The sequence below is a fragment of the Mastigoproctus giganteus genome, chromosome 2 (assembly GCF_048544385.1).
Source record: "Mastigoproctus giganteus isolate SK-2022 chromosome 2, ASM4854438v1, whole genome shotgun sequence".
NCBI lineage: Eukaryota > Metazoa > Arthropoda > Arachnida > Uropygi > Thelyphonidae > Mastigoproctus > Mastigoproctus giganteus.
In genome coordinates, this window is record NC_143576.1 from 210,777,624 (window position 1) to 210,800,607 (window position 22,984).

General features: G+C 37.6%; 1 protein-coding gene across 1 annotated transcript in view; it reads right to left on the bottom strand.

The window, feature by feature from the left end:
* Positions 1-22,984, bottom strand: part of LOC150090032 (uncharacterized) — a 329,054-nt gene that overhangs the window by 103,283 nt on the left and 202,787 nt on the right. The window contains exons 13-14 of the mRNA XM_090368942.1: positions 15,920-15,997; positions 1,049-1,150 (exon numbers count right to left, since the gene is read on the bottom strand). Of these exons, the coding sequence (XP_090225068.1) occupies positions 1,049-1,150; positions 15,920-15,997 (180 nt within the window). The remainder of the gene's footprint in view (positions 1-1,048; positions 1,151-15,919; positions 15,998-22,984) is intronic.

Below are 22,984 nucleotides of genomic sequence, written 5' to 3' on the forward strand. Positions count from 1 at the left end.
AACTATGATAAGTATTATGGAGGGTACACACTGATGAAGTGCCTCAAAAGAAATTCTTGAATGCTAAACACCACGTGTGTAGGGAAGGTGCCAATTCCCTGAAGCCCAGTTTTCCAGCCATTTTCTGCAAACAGCATCATGCAATCACTGCAGAGCTGTTTTGTTGTATTTCTAGCTCACTACTTGACCATGCAGGACAAATTCACAGTGAAAAATGCCCCACGGGTCAAAAAAATGTGACAAACATGACCTTCACATTTGATCAAGATTTATTTTTTCTTGGACTTGGGAGGCTCTCTGGGTGTATCCCAGGAATACAAAATTTGTCACCAGTATTGATGGAAGAAATGAAGTGTGGGCCAGCAGTAGTAGCATGATGAGGTATCCTGATATGCATGAATTTGCTACTCTCTGTGATCATCAGTGAAGATGTGAGACAGACTTGGCTGAGAAACATGCTGCATTCCCAAATCTTATGTTAAAACTGATTAATAAGTCAAATATGAAATATCAATTTCCCTAGATATTTCTATAGATAGTTAAACATAAATCACTTGTGATCAGATCATAAACATGAGCAATTAAATCACAGGTCATGGATTAAGAGGCAACCAGAGTGAGCATTACCTTTGACAGACAAGCAGTGCTCAATAAAATTTGCACACCACTGAAGAATATTTGAACGATATACAGCATTTTCAATGAAAGCTGTTTTTAACATTTTGGTGGTGTCTGCTAAACGTTTTCCTAATTTGATGCAAAATTTGATCAGTAAAATCACACATATTAAAGCAAGACAAAACACATAAAACACCTATTCAATGTATGCTGATTCAGAGACTGGCTGCAGATAAACAGCTGATTCATGTTTTTATACATCTAGATGAGTCATATTGTGAAAAAACATGTGAAAGTTGTAATTTACTATTATACCACAATTTCAAAATACAAAATCAGACCCTGAACTTTTTTTATCACAACTTATACATCAAGAAAGTGTATAAGTATTCTTTACAAATAAAAATAAAAAGGTATGAACTATTCTTACTTAAACTTGCTAAAATACAGTCCTTTTTGCTGAGGATCAGTTATAGTGTGTGCTCCTCCAACAAAGCGATACTTAGATAAGGGTCCAGGCACATCTACAGTTCTTAGAAATGGAAAGGAAGAAAAATAAATAAACCTTTAACAAGAGCTTGCATAATCTCTGTACTTAATATTTCTGTTATATAATATATAATAATTTGCCTCTAATCTGTTTTTTTTTATATGTATTTATTTTTTATTCACACATTAAGTATTTATTTACTCAAATAATATTAGTATTAGGGGCAGATGCAAGAAAGCAAGCTTATACAGCATCAGCCAAAAAAAAAAAAAAAAAAAAAAACCTCCCCATTTAACCTATCCAATCTATCTAATAGTCTGTCTAGTTTTTCCTTGAATTTATTTACACTATCCACTTCCACAACAACAAATGGAAGATTGTTCCAGGAATCAACCACCCATTGACTAAAGGGAAACTTCTATACATCTATTGTATCCTGCAACCATCCTTCCTCAATTTAAATTTCTTCCCCCTCATGCGTGTAGTCTCAGCAAGTGCAAGAATGCCATTAACATTTAGTGTACTCAATCTATTCAAGGCTTTTTGAACACCTCAATCAGATCTTCTCACAGTGCTCAGTCTCAAGACACTGCAATTTGCAAAACTAAAGTCTTTCTAGGTAAGAGTAGCCTTTTGTTCCCTTCTCAAGTTTGGTTGCCCTTCTCTGCAACCAAGTAATTTGCATAATGCACACACATCTATTCTATAACTGTCTTTCCTCAATTTGAATTTATGCCCTCTCAGGTGAGTAATCTGGGCAAGAGGAAGAATCCCATCAGCATTGAGCTTGCTCAATATGTTCAAAGCATTAAACACCTCAATTAGATCACCTTGCAGGTGCCTAGTTTCCAGATGCTGCAATTTGCAGAACTGAAGACTTTCTTGGTAAGAGTACACCTTTGTTCCGACCACCAATCTAGTTGCCCTTCTCTGTACTAATTCCAGCAACTTCACATCCTTCCTGAAATGAGGCCTCCAGACCTATATGCAGTACATAAGTTGAAATGTGGCCTGACCATTGCCTTATACTATGGGATCATTGATGAATTTGAGGTATTGCTCAAAATATCAAAGGCAGATATTGTTGGGATATAAGAGACGTGGTGTCACACAGATATAAGGAGTGCAGAACTGGAATTTGGGGACAACGTCTACAGAATGGATAGACAGGATAGGAAGGGAGGAGGGGTTATGCTATTAGTTAAGAAACACATAAAATCCAAGGAAGTGAAGCCAGTCGACATCGATGAACAGAGCAGTGTTGAGTCAGTTTGGTGTGACATAAGCACATGTAAATCAAAATTGAGAGTAGGAGTGTGCTATAGGCCTAATGAGTCTGATGAGTATAATAAGATACTGTACAGGGAAATAGAATGGGCCAGTAAATCAGAGAGTCTTATAATGCGGGATTTTAATTTCCCAGATATTGACTGGAATTTGTGGGTTGGTCACTCACACACTAGCAAGGCTTTTGTGGATTTATTGGCTGATTGTTTTCTACACCAGCATGTTCGGAAGGCAACTAGTGGGAGTAATATCTTGATCTGATTATCAGTAGTGATTCTTCATGCATTAAGAATCTGCAGATAAAGGAACCACTAGGTGGCAGTGATCACAGTGTGCTGAAGTGGGATTTACTCAAGGAGGTAACTACCATCAGAGGTAAAGGGAAGGGTTTTTGCTTTCGTAAAGGCGACTATGATGGTCTGAGACAGTATTTAAATTCTATACAGTGGAACCAACTGATGATGTTACCAACAGCAAATTCAAAATGGGAAGCATTCAAGGAACTAATCTTGGAAGCTACCAGGCTTTACATACCAACCAAGAAATATTGTTCAAGGTTCAGGCCTAAATGGTTGTCAGATGAACTAATGAGACATATGGCAGAGAAGAAAAATGCATGGGATACATACAAATTAATGGGTGACATGGAAGCCTATGATAGATATAAGTTGGTCTGTAACCAAGTCACAAAGGAGATTAGGCAGGCAAAGGCAGATTATGAGAAATCCTTGGCATGCAAAGAAAAACAGAAAAGAGTTCTTTACCTATTTAAACTCAAGAAGGAAAGGGATGAATCAGATTGGTCCGCTGGATGTTGATGGTTCAACAGTTGAGGATCCTGCTCAGGTGGTTAACAATCTAAACAAGTATTTTGCATCTACATTCACACATGAGGAGTTATTCAGGAAGGGGAATGTCGTAGGTGAAGTAAACATTGGCCGTGAACTAGATGATTTTCTAATAACTGAGAGGAAAGTGGAGGAGAAATTGTTGAGGATAAACATAAAAGAGGCACCAGGGGTGGATGGGATCTATCCAGTTATATTAAAGGAGGCAGCAAAGGAAGTAAGAAAACCCCTAGCCATAATTATGAGAACTTCTTTGGACTCAGGAGAGGTACCCATAGACTGGAGATGTGCAAATGTGACCCCAATTCACAAAGGAGGATCAAAGGCTGACACAAGTAATTATTGACCTGTTAGTTTAACTTCGGTTCCAGGAAAATTAATGGAGGCACTGGTTAAAGAAGCACTGCAGGATCATCTAGACAAGAATTCAGTTATAGCTCAGACACAGCATGGTTTTGTTAAGGGCAGGTCTTGTCTGACCAATTTGATTGGATACTATGATGTAGTCACAAAAGAACTGGATGCAGGGAATAACTTTGATATTATATATTTGGATCTTAGAAAGGCTTTTGATACTGTTGCACATGGAAGACTGCTGCACAAATTGGAGCAGTGTGGCATTGGAGGCAAATTGCTGCTATGGATAAAGGGATGGTTGAGTGGCGGAAGACAGAGAGTGGTAATCAATGGACACTGCTCAACGTGGACTAATGTTATTAGTGGAGTTCCTCAGGGTTCAGTGTTGGGTCCATTGTTGTTTTCTGTATTTATAAATGATACTGATGATGGTATATCAAGCTTAATGTCCAAGTTTGCAGACGATACAAAGGTTGGCAGGGTTGTTAAGGACAGTACTGATGCTATGCTGCTGCAACAGGATCTGGAAAGGTTGAGCAGATGGGCTGAGAGGTGGCAAATGAAGTTTAACATTGACAAATGTAAAGTACTACATATGGGAAACAGTAACCCCAGATCAACGTATCAACTCTGTGGTACTACGCTGACAGTGGTAGAGAATGAAAATGACCTGGGGGTAATTGTGCAGGCAGATATGAAGTTCTCTGAGCAGTGCAGACAAGCTGCAAGAGTAGCTCATGGTGTCTTGTCAATGATATACAGGAATTTTTCTAGCAGGGATAGGGATGTGATTATTCCATTGTATAAAGCATTGGTCAGGCCACACCTTGAGTACTGTATACAACAGTCTGGAGGCCTCATTTCAAGAAGGATGTAGAGCTGCTGGAACGGGTACAGAGAAGGGCAACAAGATTAGTGTATGGAACAAAGGGTTGCTCTTACGAAGAAAGGCTTAAGTTTTGCAAATTACAGAGTCTGGAGACTAGGCATCAACGAGGTGATCTGATAGAGGTGTATAAGGCTTTGAATGGCTTGAGCATGCTCAATGCCGATGGGATTCTTCCTCTTGCTCAGAATAATCACCTGAGAAGGCATAAATTCAAATCGAGGAAGGATGGATGTCAGATAGATGTGCGGAAATTTGCCTTTAGCCAGTGGGCAGTCGGTTTGTGGAATAGACTTCCATCACTTGTTGTTGAAGTTGATAGCCTAAACAAATTTAAGGCTCAGCTGGACAGGTATTTCGAACGAACGGAGGGGTGAAATGGGAGTAGTGGTTGTGTGTGTTTTTTTTTTTTTTTTTGGCTGATGCTGAATAAGCTTGCTTTCTTGCATCATATGCCTCTACTAATGCTAATGCTAATAATCACTTCCTGCTAGCAAAATTCCTATATATCACTGACAAAACTCTATGAACTGTCCTGGCAGCCTGTTTGCATTGCTCAATCATATATGTGTGTATATTACTGCACAATAACTGTACTAGTATGTCAGAGAAAATACTAGAGGTAAGAACATTCTAGACTTCATCATTACTCATGAATCAGATGGCATCGTAGGGCTTACAGTACAGGAACCATTGGCTGGTAGTGATTATGCATTCATTAGTTGAAAGATGAAGAAAGATGTTGCAAAAGTTAAAAGTAGAGGCATAGGTTCAAATTTCCGAAAAGGAAAGGAACTATGAGAGTTTAAATCGGTACATGGATCTATTAATTGGGCAGACTGCAGAGGGAGAAGAATACATCAGAATTATGAAATACCTTAAAAGCAATAATCACAGAAGCCATGAATACATGTAAGCCAGTAAGAAAATACAGCATGAGGAGAATACTCAGATGGATGAAAACAAAGCTGACTAGTCTGATAGGGTAGAAAAAGACAGCATAGGGAAGCAAAGAGCAATGATAAGTACTGAAGCCTACAAATTTTCATAAAGATCAGCTACAAGTTGTTTTGTAATAATAATAGATATAAGGTTAGGGAGGCCAAGGCCAAGTATGAGAAAACACTGGCTAAGAAAACAAAGAATAGACAACCAGTTTTTTTTGGGCATGTGAATACAAAGAAGAAGAAAATGAATTAGATCAGAAACTTGTGTACTCAGTGTGAAAAGGTCTTAGACAACTTAGATGTTGTTGCTGATGAACTGAATAGGTACTTTGCATAGGTCGTTAATGATGAAAGCTCCTTCATACTGAGGAGTGGCTGTGCAAGTGAGGCTGAGATATATGCAAGCAGTGATTTTGCAATTACAGATGACTCTTTATTAGAAAAACTTTTGAGCCTAAAGGCAAGAAAGGCTCTTGGGGTTGATAGCATATACCTAGTAACTCTGAGGGATACAGCCAGAATGTATTGAACCATTGAGGTTAATTATGAGGACATCATTGGACTCAGGAGAGATTTCCTTGGATTGGAGAAGTGCCAACATATCACCAATACATAAAGGCAGTTTTAAGAGTGAAGTCAGTAACTATAGACCAGTTAGTTTGACTTCGGTAGTAGGGAAAATCTGCAGGTAATTGTTGCTTACAGTTTGAAGAAATTCAAAGGTCATCTGGATACAGTCAGCAGAGTTTATAATAGATAGCAGCATGAACATAGGTTTTAAAATCAGAGGAGCAGAAGGAGATTGTGGCTGACAGCTGAGTAGCAAAAACTACAAAACTCCCCCAAAATTAACAAACAGGTCCCCTGTACTCTTTAACAGCAATTCAAACCAACTGTCTGGTGCCCTCCAATGGTGGTAAACATGGCTGTATTATAGTTTTACAACTGTGTCTGCTGTTGTAAACTTACAAAAGTCAAAATTCAGATCCAAAAGTTGATGAAACTGAATGCAATAATACATAAACAGGTGTAGAAATAATATATCAAAAAAAAGTACCAATCACGTTTTTCTGAATTTTTTATAATTTCTTTTTTCTCTTTATTTTATTTTTTTTTAAAATTTTCTATGATTTTTTACAAAGTTTTCTATTAATTTTTTAAAATTCTGATTTGATTTTTGATAGTATTTTTGCTATAATGTTGGAAAACCATATCATAATAAGAACAAATTAATATTTAAATACATTTATGCACAAAGTTTTCATTTTATAAATTTTCAGAATTTCATAAAGAAACTCAGTCCACAGAAACAGCCCCCAGTTGAAAACTCACTACTCAGGGACCCAAACATATTCAGGGAACTCACTCCAGAAAGGGTTAATAGCAAAATAACACAAACCAGTCTTGTAATTTTCTAGCATATATTTTTATTGTCTGCACCTTACAAAATTTGATTATATCTGACTCCCTTGAGAGAAACAATTAACCTGAGAAAATGATAAGCTCTACTAATCAACATGCTTAAGTCTCATATTTATTTATTTATTTCAGATACAAAACAACAGGTGCATATACTTAAACTGCAGCTACATTTTTTTTTTTTTAAATGAAAACCCCAAACACGAGAGGTATTAAAACCTATAATACTTACTACCGTACATGGGTTGGAGGTTGGGAAGATGAAAGAAAATATTTGTTGACATTAGACTTGAACTTCTATAGACTGTAATTTTCAGGAAATACGTATGAAGGAAAGTTGTTCCAGAAAACAGCAGCTGAATGAATAAACGATTGGTTCTGTGAGTTTGAAGTTGGATAGTAAATGGACACTGGCTGATGGTGGCACATGTTTGGACTGTTTTGAAAGAGAGAGCAGGAATTATAGAAGCCAATTCAGAAGAATAGTGCCCATGGACATATCAGTAGAAAAGGCATGCAGCAGAAACAGAACATCTATTAGGCAGAAAGTGGAGAGACTCTGTTAGAGATGAGTCATTAATTAACCTAATTGCCCTCTTCAGAATGGAATCTGGAAGCCTGAGAGAGGTTTTGGGGGCACCACCCCAGATGTGGGAACAATATTCCATGGCGGGGCGGATTTGCGATTTATACAGACTGTTCGGAAGAAAAGTAACAATAAGAGCAAAAGAGAAAACCAAGTTTTTTAGATGCAGAGGAAGCAATATTTCTAATACATTGTGCCAAAAGAGATGAAGTCAGGGTAATCCCCAAGAGAGAGATATATCATCTTGCCTACAAATCGGAGTGTCACCAAAGATAAGCATAACAGCAGAAGAATCCTTTTGTGAGATATAAGACATGACTGAGTTTTAGAAGGATTGAAATCAACTAAGTTGTCTTTGCCCCACTGAAGAATTACCTGGAGATTGACATTTAAGGAATTGGTAGCGGATATTCGAGAAGTTGAAGCTGATTGAGCATGGTGAGGTTTCTCAAACTGGAAAGTGGAATGCAATGTGCTATCATCAGCAAAACTATGGATAAGATTTCCAGTCAATGAAAGAATGTCATTAATATACAAGAGGAAAAGAGTGGGGGGAAGAACTGAACATTGGGGGACACCGGCATTAGTGGAGAAGTTAGAAGACAGAGAGCCATCTACCATCACCTTCAGTGAGCAATCAGAGAAAAAACTGGATAACAAATTACTAAAAACAGTTGGCAAACCATAAGATGGAAGCTTGTTTAGAAGACCTTTATGCCAAACATGATCGAAAGCCTTTGAGATGTCAAGAGCTTGTGTTTCACCGAACTTTTCCATTGAATTTGTCTGTAAATGGGTAACATAAACTAGAATATCACCAGTGGATCAACACTGACGGAATCCATACTGGTGATCGTTGATCAGACAGAAGGTTTAATAGTTTAAGAGTTGGCAGTTAATTGATTTCTCCATTACTTTAGAAGGAGTAGAATTAATTGAAATGGGATGATAATTTGATGGGAGTGATTTCTAACCCTTTTTAGGAACTGGCTGGATATGAGCAAATTTCCAAGCAGAAAGAAAAACACCTTTGGTATAAAAAAGTGAAAAAAGGTGGCAAAGAACAGGAGCACAGGTTTTTGAGAACAAGTAGAGAAATACCATCAGGCCCTGGAGCTTTCTTAACATCAAGACTCATCAAAATCCTTCTGAAATCTGTTTGACACTTGTTCAGATTATGAACCTAAGGGTCATAAATTCAAATTAAGAAAAGACAGATGTAGAATAGATGTGCGGAAATTTGCCTTTAGCCAGCGGGTGGTTAATTGCTGGAACAAACTTCCATCTGTCATATTGGAAGTTGATAGGTTGAATAAATTTAAGGAGGAACTGGACAGGCATTTGGAGGGAATGTTGTGATTTTTTTTTTTTTTTTTGGCTGATGCTGCATAAGCTCATACACTTGATTTCTTGCATCACATGCCACTACTACTACAGAAGCCCACAGGAGGCACTGAATGGAAGTTGTTGGGAATGGTGGGAGGTGTTTTACCAAGATCATTAATATATGAGTTGGAAGAAAAATTGGATGCTAGCAGGCTGGCTTTATCCTTGGCTGAAGTGACAACAGAACCATCTGGTTTTGACAGAGGTGGGAGCAGAGATGGGCAAAAGTTGCAGTCAATAGCTTTGGCGAGAAACCAGAATGCTCAGCTAACATTAGGACAAGAAGCAAGTTTTCTACTCTTGGCCTGATCAAAATCTATTTTGGACTGATTAATAACTGCTTTACAATTGTTGCGAGTGTAAGTAGAAAATGAAACTGAAGAATTGGAAACAAGTCAGTTATGATATGCAACGTTCTTCTCTTGAACAGCCCTAGCACGTTTATGGGAAAACCAAGGTTTAGATAAAGGATGAGATTTTGAAGTGGAGCGTGGAATAAAGGATTTCATTTCTACAAGAATAATTTCTCTGACATGATCTGAGCAAGCATTGATATCAGAAGTTTTGAAACAGTAATCCGACAGAGGAAAAGAAAAGAAATTTCGCAGGTCATCCAATTTTCCATTTGTGTAATGCCAAACAACATGAGGTTGGCAATAGCCGTGAGATAAAGGCTCCATTGGAGAAATGACAATCACCAAGTTGTGATCTGAGATGCCTAAACGACAACTCACTTCCGTGTACTTCGAAGGGCTGTTTGTGAGAAAAAGATCAAGCATGTTGGCTGTATGGTTAGGATTGACTGGTATTCTGGTAGGTAAATGAACAATCTGTGCGAGGTCATTAGTAATTGCAAAAGCCTCAGCATCTCGACCAGCTGGCTCTGTGTGACTAGAAAACAGAAGGCAGCTGGAGTTGTGAACATTAAATTCACGAAGGAAAATTACCTCACTGATAGGAAAGTTGGACTGGAGAAAGCCAAGTTGCAAAGAGAGGAAAGTCAAAGAGTTCCAAATGATTAGTGGAGTTTGGAGAATGGCAGAGACAACAGATGAATTTGACAGAATGAGGTAGAGAGAGAGAGATTTTAAGCCAGAGAAGATCAAAAAGAGGATATTCCAAATTACCACAGGGAATGTCAGAATGGACATATGCACAAGTACCACCTTTGAGGTGAAAGGAATCATACAGCGAATAATTTGGGTAGCTGAGATGAGCAGTAGTTGAATCAACCGATACTGAGATTCTGTCATAAAAAGTACATGGGGTTTGGCATCACTGAGACCATGTATATTTGTGAAATGAACCAGGAGGTGTTTAGGAGGTTTGCAGATAAGTTTGCTCTATTAGTTTGGCAATTCATGGTGTATTCGATAGTAAGAAAAAAGTGGCGGGGCCATGCTGTATGAAGTAATAAAATATTTGGATATGGCATACACGTGGTACGAATACCCGATCCTTGACATAATATGGACAGAAATGCTACCCCGCATTCACACTACTCGGACTTCCTCCAATCACTATCTGGCAGAGTAGAGGTAGCAAGATCCGGAAGCCTCCTAGAGAGTTGCCAATAGGTTTAGTCCCCTGTACTAGCTAGCGGCCAGCCTGTGAACACCGCTTTAGAGCTGTACCCTTGAAATGTAAGGAAGTTTGGATCTCACCATGGTGTTCATCATAACCTCAAAAGACATCAATCATACTGCATGATGGAAGAGATGGGCAAGATTTGACCGGAACTTAGCTCTGGAGACTAAACATGGGTTCCACCACTTCAAGTCCAATAAGCGGTATTGCACCAGTTGATGAGTCATCTACCACCTAGTATTGCCTGGTAACACAGACGGGCGGCATTCCTCTGTGTGATGTAGTGTGGGTGCCACACCTCGACCCCTGCTTGCATTGGTTCACATAAAATTAAATTGCAATTCTAAAACAAAGTACTATTGAATAATAGTAATAATAATTCTGAAAGTCATATTTTTGTTTCCTTTGTGTTTTTCTTAGCACCATATTGTTAAAATGTTTAAACAGAAGCAAAGGAAGTGTCTTAATCACCCTGACAATTTCTGATATGTGCAAGTGTGTACAGTTTACAACAACTTATTAGATGATTGTTTTCTACATCAGCATATTCGTGAAGCAACAAGAGGGAGCAATACTCTTGATCTGATTATCAGTAGTGATTCTTCTTGCATTAAGAATCTGCAGATAAAGGAACCACTAGGTGGCAGTGATCACAGTGTGTTGAAGTGGGATTTACTCAAGGAGGTAACTACCATCAGAGGTAAAGGGAAGGGTTTTTGTTTTTGTAAAGGCGACTATGATGGTCTGAGACAGTATTTAAATTCTATACAGTGGGACCAACTGATGATGTTACCAACAGCAAACTCAAAATGGGAAGCATTCAAGGAACTAATCTTGGAAGCTACCAGGCTTTACATATCAACTAAGAATATTGTTCAAGGTTTAGGCCTAAATGGTTGTCAGATGAACTAATGAGACATGTGGCAGAGAAGAAAAATGCATGGAATACATACAAATTAATGGGTGACATGGAAGCCTATGATAGATATAAGTTGGTCTGTAACCAAGTCACAAAGGAGATTAGGCAGGCAAAGGCAGACTACGAAAAATCTTTGGCAAAGGATGCAAAGAAAAACAGAAAAGAGTTCTTTACCTATTTAAACTCAAGAAGGAAAGGGATGAATCAGATTGGTCCACTGGATATTGATGGTTCAACAGTTGAGGATCCTGCTCAGGTGGCTAACAATCTAAACAAGTATTTTGCATCTACATTCACACATGAGGAGTTATTCAGGAAGGAGAATGACGTAGGTAAAGTAGACATTGGCAGTGAGCTAGATGATTTTATAATAACTGAGAGTAAAGTGGAGGAGAGATTGTTGAGGATAAACATAAAAAAGGCACCTGGGGTGGATGGGATCTATCCACTTATATTAAAGGAGGCAGCAAAGGAAGTAAGCAAACCCCTAGCCATAATTATGAGAGCTTCTTTGGACTCAGGGAAGGTACCCATAGACTGGAGATGTGCAAATGTAACCCCAATTCACAAAGGAGGATCAAAGGCTGACACAAGTAATTATAGACCTGTTAGTTTAACTTCTGTTCCAGGAAAATTAATGGAGGCACTGGTTAAAGAAGCACTGCAGGATCATCTAGACAAGAATTCAGTTATAGCTCAGACGCACCATGGTTTTGTTAAGGGCAGATCTTGCCTGACCAATTTGATTGGATACTATGATGTAGTCACAAAAGAACTGGATGCAGGGAATAACTTTGATATTATATATTTGGATCTTAGAAAGGCTTTTGATACTGTTGCACATGGAAGACTGCTGCACAAATTGGAGCAGTATGGCATTGGAGGCAAATTGCTGCTATGGATAAGGGGATGGTTGAGTGGCAGAAGACAGAGAGTGGTAATGAATGGGCACTGCTCAACGTGGACTAATGTTATTAGTGGAGTTCCTCAGGGTTCAGTGTTGGGTCCGTTGTTGTTTTCTGTGTTTATGAATGATATTGATGATGGTATATCAAGTTTAATGTCCAAGTTTGCAGATGATACAAAGGTTGGCAGGGTTGTTAAGGACACTACTGACGCTATGCTGCTGCAACAGGATCTAGAAAGGTTGAACAGATGGGCTGAGAGGTGGCAAATGAAGTTTAACATTGACAAATGTAAAGTACTACATATGGGAAACAGTAACCCCAGAGCAACGTATCAACTCTGCGGTACTACACTGACAGTGGTGGAGAATGAAAAGGACCTGGGGGTAATTGTGCAGGCAGATATGAAGTTCTCTGAGCAGTGCAGACGAGCTGCAAGAGTAGCTCATGGTGTCTTGTCAATGATATACAGGAATTTTTCTAGCAGGAATAAGGAGGTGATTATTCCCTTGTATAAGGCAATGGTTAGCCACATCTTGAGTACTGTATACAGGTCTGGAAGCCTCATTTCAAGAAGGATGTAGAGCTGCTGGAACGGGTACAGAGAAGGGCAACAAGATTAGTGAATGGAACAAAGGGTTGCTCTTACGAAGAAAGGCTTAAGTTTTGCAAATTACAGAGTCTGGAGACTAGGCATCGGTGAAGTGATCTGATAGAGGTGTATAAGGCTTTGAATGGCTTGAGCATGCTCAATGCCAATGGGATTCTTCCTCTTGCTCAGAATAATCACCTGAGAGGGCATAAATTCAAATTGAGGAAGGATGGATGTCTCGGATAGATGTGCGGAAATTTGCCTTTAGCCAGCGGGCAGTTGGTTTGTGGAATAGACTTCCATCACTTGTTGTTAAAGTTGATAGCCTACACAAATTTAAGGCTCAGCTGGACAGGTATTTCGAACGAATGGAGGGGTGAAATGTTAGTAGTGGTTGTGTTTTTTTTTTTTTTTTTTTGGCTGATGCTGAATAAGCTTGCTTTCTTGCATCATATGCCTCTACTAATGCTAATGCTGAAAGCAAATGGAACTCCTGGTTTTAAGTTATTACAAGAGTGGAAGTTACTTGAAGCAAAAACTAAAATTATGGTATAATGAAGAAGTCAGAGTGTTTCCGAAATATTTCATTATGGAGGATAATAAGTGTTTCTGTAAAGATATTAGTGGTTTTCTGAATGAACTTGGGCATGAACACACAACGATAAATGGCATATATTTATTGATGCCTCAAAATTAAGTTTAAAAGCAGGTTCAGAAATGCATTCTCACTTCCTTCTACTTCATGCTGTTGGCTTGAAGGAAACATATGAAAATATGTCCAAGATCCTGAGTACAATAAAATGTTATGACTAAACATGCATATTCTGTGTACTTTGGTTGCAAGGCTGGTGATCAGGACAAAACCTATGCTCCACTGTGTTGTATTAACTGCACCACAAACCTGAGGATACAGAAAACTGAGAAATTTAAAAGTGTGCTATATACTTGGAATGTCTGTGGTCATAAAGTAACTGGATTACTGATTGGTCTACAGGGAAGTTTCACAAAATACTGTTGTTTTCTGAATTTGTGGAACATTCGTGCAACAGAAAAACATTACACTGTGCAGCGGTGGGAAAAGAGGAAGGAATTTTTACCAGAGAGAAATAAAAGTAAGTAATATAAAATATATTCTGCAAAAAAATCTCATCTTTCACCTTTGCACATAAAGCTTGGATTAATGAAGAATTTTGTTAAGGCTCTGGATAAAGAAGGAAATGGATTCTGCTATCCAAGGGTTTTTTTTTTTTTTTTTTTTTGATTTGGTAGTTGTTGGCGCATCGGCTTCTGTGGCCATATTGCACCTCCCAAGGTTTCTGCAGTACTTTGATCCAAGCCCGAGGCGGGAATCGAACCCGCGACCTTTGGGTTGCCGGGCAGGTACTTTACCCACTCGGCTAGCCCGGTCGGCGCTATCCAAGGGATTTGTTTTCCAATTTAACAAATGAAAAACTGAAAGAAGAAATTTTCATTGGACCTCAAATAAATAAACTCCTGAAAGATGAAGTATTTGAAACAAACTTACAGGATACTGAACTAGCAGCGTGGCAATCGTTTAAAGTAGTTGTGCACTGATTTCTTGGAAGAAAGAAAGAAGTGCTAAAATGTTGTAAATATATGGGCTGCTGAATGTCTTTGAAAATTCAATATCTTCATTCCTGTTTCAGTTTTTTCTTCAAAATTTGGGAAATGTAAGTGATGAGTAAGGGGAATGCTTTCATCAAGACATATCCACAATGGAAAAGCAGTACCAAGGTGGAATACTGCCATGATGGAAGATTACTACTGATTTCTTCAGAGAGAAAGAAAAACTCACTGAGTGGCAAACATTTATAAGAAAATAAAAGGTATGTAAGTATATTATATGTTGGATTTGGTTATTTGTTATTTATTTTTTTTTTTTTAAGGAGCATTAGCAACTGAGGCCATATTGCTCCAGGGATATGTGGTGGTCATTCCCTGACCTTTCCGCATTCTCCGTATTTGGTGGTCACAGGCTCGAAACCCGGTCTAATCAAGAAGCGTGTGCTACGCACTGTTGCTCCTGCCCACCTGGCTATGGAGGTGTCCATATGTTTGATTATAAAGTAGTTTAATAAGTATTTGAATAAGCTTCATTTTTAAGATAGCATATGTTTAAATTGGTCAGTCATTAAGTTACTAAAATTTCAGTATATCTTTCAAATTGATAGAGACATAATTTTTGTATTTTGGGATCAGTGGATCATTTCCTTTTAAAAGCTGCAACTTTTAGTCCAAAGGTAAGAAAAAACATTTTTTTTTTTTTTTTATTGGCATATATTATTAATTATACAAGCTATAAATATTTAGGAATAAATGAACAATAAAATATTAATATTAGCTAATTTCTTCTACACTACTATTTCTCAACACAAAGTATCTCATGGAACTGAAACAGCCTCAAATGGCATGAGAGTGATGAGTTATGATTTTTTTTTAGTATAATGAAATGGATCTGTTAACAGCATGTTAACATAATGAAATGGATCTGTTAACAGCATATTAACAATCTCTATCTCTTCACACAAGATGGGCAACTGTGCCTTAATAGGTAACAACCTTTGCCAAGTTTTTTTTAAGTAGTTAAGGAAAGTCAGGCTATGAGGTATCAGTGTACTACACCTGTAAAATGTGTCTAAGATCAGTTTGTCTGTCTGCTATATGGAAATAATCCATGGGAAAATACTGAAGAAAACCGGCACTTGAATATTAACTCAGCTCCCACTTAAAAAGGCTTCAAGACATCTTTCCTCTCATCAGGATTTAAACTTGAACCTTTTCAAATGGGAAGCAAATGATGTAGCCATTACTCCCATTTAAATTTAAATCGCTTCAATGGCAGAGTTAACCTTTTCTTGTTTTGTTTTTTTCCATCCAGTATTATTTCTGTTGATAGCAAGTTCTACCAGAAACTAATTTTTTATCCTGAAAGAAGATTTAATACAGACAATTTACAGTCATATACACTGCTGCATTTTGGCCTGAGCTACTTTAGTGCCAACATAAAACAACCTGGCTAATAAGATACATAAAATGTTCTCAGAAAATATTAAATATCAAATGGCACTTACTTGGATTTCTTCTGTCTTTTTGAATTGGAACTATCATGTTCTGAACCGGGACAATGCTGTCCATCAGCACATTCATTACTAGAGGGGAAAAATAATTTAAAAAAAGGGTAAAAAAAGTTAGGGTTCTAAACAGCACAGAAATTAAAATAAATAGCTGGACATAACCTAGAGAAGAGATATACAAAGTGCTATACAAAGATTATACAAAGTGCTATACAAAGGTTATACAAAGTGCCATACAAAGGTTATACAAAGTGCTCTTTTAGCATTTATTATTATTTCTTTTGCAACTATGATTTCCATCAAGGTTGCAAAACTATGCAAAAAAATATGCATTTGTTGCATTTCAATCAGTTCTTTTCATTGTTATTAGTTTTACAAAGCATTCTTATGCCACATTGTTCAAATCTTTTATTTCCGTGTGTGTGTGTGTGTGTGTGTGTGTGTGTGTGTGTGTGTGTGTGTGTGTGTGTGTGTGTGTGTGTGTTCATGAGCTGATTTGCCTTGTAGTAGTGAAATACTCAGAGTAACTCATGGTCAGACAAATCCTACTCCCTCAACCTGTGGCCTAAAATAAAGAGGCCTTTAACAATTCCTTCAGTCTCCAACAGAATTCAAACCCAGACCTCTCTAACCTCTCTATAACGGTACCAAACCTTGATTAATATTTATCAAATTGTACACACCTTATGTAGACAATCACACTTTAAATTTGGCAATAATTTTTATGTGTGCTATATACTAATATAGCATACTAATGTAACAATATATTCCTAGGTCCTGCAAATTCCATAACAGATATAGCAGTCAGAGTTGTTAGTTATTCATAAATATTTGATTTAGTGTTAGTAATGACAAAATGATAAATGATGGAAGGAAGCAAACTTATACAGCCAGCCAAAATTTTCTGAGCTGTTCTAGAAACCTTTGCACTACTCAGAGAATTTAACTAATATTTCAGTAAAAATTTCACTTACATCAAGTAACATAAGATATGGAATCACATATAATTTCCATAATTCGACACTTTCCTAACTAATTTCCTCTCTATCAGCTCTGTTTAAAACCAAGCTGGATAATAATGCTTCTTAGCATGCTACCTTCAACAGTGCTGCACATCTGCTAGACTGCCTACTAAAAGGTAAGAAAGGTAAGCAGCAGCCATTGCCAGTCCACTGCAGGATGGAAGCTTCCTCAACAATTCATGTTGAGGGAAATGGACCATAATCTACCACGCTGGTCCAGTGCAGATTGGCAGATCGACCATATTTAGCAGTCAGGGGCTCGAACCTCAGCCTACTCAAAGAGTATATGCTACTGCACTCCCGCTCCTGACCACTCAGCTATTGAGGCCTCTATGGACATCTATGGGCAAACCAAACTATTACTAATTATAACCATATCTAAAAATATAAGGAGCCTGGATATGGAATTTAATTGCCATATATTTACATGTATTATGTAACCATTTGCGTATATTATGTACACACATCAGATAAATGCAGTGAATAAGCAAGGTATGACTAAAAAGTTCGGGGACTGGCTTTGCACCTTGAAATTGCAGTGTTGTAGCTATTGTTGTAATTGGGGTTTTTTTGGCACAATGGCCTCCTGTGCCATATTGTGCCTGTTCATGATTTAGTTATGAAAAAATCTCCCACTTTTTGATTATCAGAAACTATTATATATATTTATGAATCTCAAGTAGTTGAACAGTTCTTCAAAATTTGCATTACTGCCAAGAACGTGTGACAAAGTTAAGGGTTCTTGCAAGTTGGATAAAGAGGTGAAGCTGGATTTCCAGATACTTGAGGACATTCAATAATGAGATGCTTAATTGTTATCCAGGATTGGCAGAAAGAACATTTGAGGAGGGCTCTCTTCCATAAGCAAATATATGAGTTGGATGGGAATGGTGCAGTCTTGCTAGAATCACTTCTTCTTGTTTGCTTCTCCTGAAACTAGATACCCACTGCTGTGGTTCTTTTTTTTTATCTGCAGGAGTTTATTATTAATTTGAGTTTGCCACTGTTGAGATCAGTGTTTTTTACATGCTGTCTTAATAATAAATGTGTACTCAGTGTAGGGCACTTTCGGATGACAGAATGATCCACTGCCAGGATGTTTAGCAGCATGATCTACACATTCATTACCTGAGACAGGGGCATCTGCAGGGGTGGGAAGAGGGGAAATATATCCCCCTTAACCAAAAAAATTTAAATTAAAGAAAAAGAATCAGGAGGCGTTCTAAAAAAAAAAAACCTAAAAGCTTGGTTCCGTGCCCCCCCTTACGATGATATCTGGATACACTACTGACCTGAGATGCCAACGTGACTAGGGATCCAGCAGAAGGTGACCATCTGGTTGGATGTTTGATAGTGACATAATCTAGATCAGATCTGTTTCATAATAGGATGAGAGGGAGAAAAAAGTGGACTGAATGGCAGTGACCCCACTTAAGAAATCTGTATATATCAGAGCTTGCTTGAAAAGGGGATTGTTTATGTTATCTAGAGCTAGTTTTATTGTGTACAATTCTGTGGTATAGATGCTGCATTCATGGAAGAAATTACTGCAGCATCTACAGCTGCATCTGTTTTAGAGCATCAGTATAAATATGTAGTTTTCCAAGGTGTGAGCTTCATGTAGCTGCTGAAAGCTGTTATTTGGTAAGGAGCTTTTCCCCATCTCAAAAAGAAATCGTCACAATTAGGTGAGAATTGAGTCCATGGAAGTTCAGGAGTAGCAATGTCTTCGAGGATATGCTAGAAGTTAATGTCCCAACTGAGCATTAACTCTTGCAATCAAAGATCCATAAACTGCAGGGCAGTTTTTATTAGATTTATTACAGTATAGCATATTGAAGGTCAAACAGGTATTTGCAAGTGGGGTGAGCCGGAATACTTTTAATTTTTGCAGCATAGTTACACATACATTCAAAATATCATCTACCAGATCCACCCACCCCAAACTGAAGTTTATAAGTGGATCTTGACTTAGTGTTTTACTAAAATTACCATTTTAAAACTTTATAAATAAAAATAAATAAATAAACTCAACTCAACTCAACTCAACTCAACTCAAATACAAACTATAAACTAAGGGGAGTACATCACCACTGGCCCCAGTTAAGGGAGATAGAACATTAGATTTTTATTGGTTTGACAAAGCATTCTCCGATGAAAACATGGAACACGATGATGGTCCTACATGTGATGAACTGAGTGAAGCCATACCTCATACCTACTGAAGAAAGTTTAGTTGCTCAACAACAAACTCTTTTGTGGAGCAATGACAAATATTTACAAATAGCTCCTGGTGAACAAAATGTTCGACAAAGTTTGCTTTTTGATGAATATGCCAAAGAATTGTCCTTTCCTAGCACGTACCTTGGTCAGTATCAAGAGTTTAGAGAAAATTTAAAAGTTACACCATTTAAGATGGCATCGAGTGAACTTTGTCGCTCAGATCAGCATGGAGTGACGCCTTATCATCTTCTTTATATGGCCATGAAATAATGAGACTAAGAACTTGCAATTCATTAACAGTTGCTTTTAAATACATCAGAAAAGACACTAAGCTCACCAAAGAACAAATCCAATCTCGAGAATACATCAATAACTACATTGTAAACAATTTGGCATTTTTGAAATAGATTCCTAATTCAATTTATTTCTGGACACAACGTAAAAGAGATCTGTTTGCGATGATCAGACGATAGGGTAAACCTATGTTCTTCTTAACCTTGAGTGCAAACGAAATCAGTTGGCCTAAATTGCTAAAAGTTTTAAACAAATTAAAATACAACGGTTTGGATATACCTGACGAGCAAGCAGAAGCTCTTCATTTTATGGAAAAGGCAACGTTAGTTAATGAAGATGTAGTAATGTGTGTGATTCATTTTCATAAACTTGTGGGTTGTATTTTAACTTTACTTCGGTCTAAGCATTTCAGTCCATTTCGACAATGTTATGTCTTGAACTATTTTAATCGGATTGAATTTCAACATCATGGTAGTCCACATGCTCACATTCTTTTGTGGCTTAATAATGCTCCTAAACCTATGGGAAAACCTGAACCTATGGGAAATGGTATGAATGTAACGATATCTATGTTAAATCAGCTTGTCTCCTTTTCTACTGCAAAAGCCTCTGGTAATATGAAACTCCAAACTCATAAACATACTTTTACTTGTTACAAAAAGATCCAAGCTACCGACAAACAGGTTTGTCATCTTGAAGCTTCATTTATGCCATCATGATCTACAATGAAAATAATTACCATGCCAAAAGCAGACACTTGACAAGTCAAATATAATGCTGAATACAAGAAATTTTGTGGAAGAATCTAGAGGACAATGAATATACTAGCATTGATCACTTCTTTAAAGAAAATTGCATTCATTCGGAACCATATTATATCAATTTATTTCGAGCTGGTATTACTTGGCCAAAAGTGTTTCTGAAAAGAGAACCTCATCAAAAATAGTATAACACCTTTTGTGTTTAGCATTTTAAAGTCTAACATGGACATTCAGTTCATCACAGAAGTATATTCTTGTGCTGCTTATGACTTTACATAAATAAGACCAATCACGGCATTAGCAATCTACAACATAAAATTATTGAAATTATGAATGAATATCCTGAATTTGACATCGTTGAAATTACAAGAAAAATAAGCACTGACACGCTCAACTCTAATCAAAAGATCAAACACATCACTGAATTCATCTATTTCATTTTACTTCTTTACACAATTGAAGGAGCTGCATTGCTACAACAATTTTCTCACAAGAAATGCGACCGAATACCAATGATACTTAGTGGAGATTTCAATGTTAATTTTGCGGATACTCAACCCAAACCTTTGACTGATTTCTTAGGAAATAAATTTGGACTAATGTCAAATACTTCTAGATCTCTATTGACTACTAATCATGGAACTATAATTGATGCTGTGTTTCTAAGACATTTACACTCTTTACAGTCTCAAGTGTATATATCATATAGGTGGTAGATGGCTTTCATCAACCGGTGAAATACCACCACTTTGCTTATTGGAGGCTTGAAGTGGTGAAACCCATGTTTAGTCTCTAGAGCAAAGTCCCCCCCCCCCCCAATACTTCTCCTTCAACCCATGCACGGTACCAAGTACTATAGGTTTTGATACCTTTCATGTTTGGGGTTTTCATAAAAAAAAAAAAAAAATATTTTAGCTATCACAAACTCACTGTAAGCAAATTACCTATTGAACATGTATTGCAACCTCAAATTCATGAAACTGTCGAAAAAAAAATGCTTTAAAATATTTAAAATATAAAACATGTTTGGATTGGATTCTTTTCATACTAACCACTTTAACCTCATCCAAGCCAAGGATGTTTTCACATAAAACATCTTTCATGCATACAGGGTACACAAAAAACAATTTGTTTATTCAAAAAACTCCAGACCTTTGGCCTGAACTCCAGCACTCAGTTTGAAGTATCATCTCTCTTAGACCTATTAAGAGAGATAATTTATACATTATCACTAAACACTTTATCACATAGTTACACAGTAAGAATTTTCTTCTGAGGTGCAGTGAGGATTCATTTGCCTTAATATACGGCTGTGAACTGGAGATATTCTGAAGGCTCTCACAGCTATCCTAAGGGTATTATGCTGGATGGTATTCAGACAATGTCATGTGATGATCCACGTATGAGAGATACAAGAGGGAGTGTCTATCAGCGCCGGGACATAATAGAGACAAAAATTTCATTACTTCATACAGTATGTATGAAGTAATGAAATTTTCGGATATGCCATATACTGTGGCAGACAAAATAACTGCATCACTTGTGAATTTTGCAAATAATGTTTTTCGCTGCATTGTGGTTTGCAGAAATGTTTGAAATGCATTTGTTAGATGGGATATATATCTTTATGAATGAAATCCAATAAAAAGACTCCATCTTATATAGCTAATTGCCATAAATATCTTCCCAAAGGGTAAAATGCATAATTAATGGAAATATACAGTTGCCCAATACAGTTGCTTTAATTTCAGCACCCAGGATACTGTTGACTGGTAGCAGCCTATTTTATCAGCGATAGCACATGTAGAAAGCCCTTCCTGGGACAGAGCAAAAGCTACACATTTTTTCTTGGTGTCAGCTGAACATATGGAGCCATTCTTACACCTTCGCAAAACAGGTTACTAATGAGTGTGTATACCCTTCCAACATCGTAATTTATAGAAACAGCTGATGCCATATACCTTGCAATTACTGTCTGATGCAATACCTTTGCTTTACGACAAACAAAATTACTGTAATAAAACAATATCTTATATGTTTCACTACAAATGTTACTTTTTTAAGATGATGCAGTTTTTTTGTCCACCATTGTACATGGCAAGAATATACCCAGCTCCTTGACATAACATGGCCTCGACAATGTCCCCCACATAAACACTACTTGGAATCCCTCCAGTCACTATCTGGCAGCGAGATTATACACTAGCTGATCCGGAAGCCACCTAGAGAGTTACCAATAGGTTTGGTCCAGTAGCCTATCTAGCAGCTGGCTTGCAAACACCTTTTTAGAGCTGTACCCTTGAAATGTAAGGAAGACTGGATCTTGCCATGATGTCCATCTCCACCTCAAAGGACATTAATCATGTTGCATGATGAAAGAGATGGAGGGAGTTTGCTGGAGCTTTGCTCTGGAGACTAAACATGAGTTCCACCACTTCAAGCCTCCAATAAGCAAAGTGGTGGTATTGCACTGGTTGATAAGAGACATCTACCACCTGGTATTGCCAGGTAACAAAAAGGGGCATTCCTCTGTGTGGTGTGGGGGCCACTCCTCAACCCCTGCTTACATTGGTTCGCACCTGTATGGTCACCCCCAGTATGCTAGGTGCTGTATTTCAGGAATTGCACATGGGCATTATACCCAAGATTACTAAGAGTCCCACCATCATGAAGGTCACACTCTCTCTCTGTGATCATAGTTGAGGATGCAAGGCACAAGCTTGGCTAGAACACATTGCATTTCCAAACTTGTGTTAAAATTG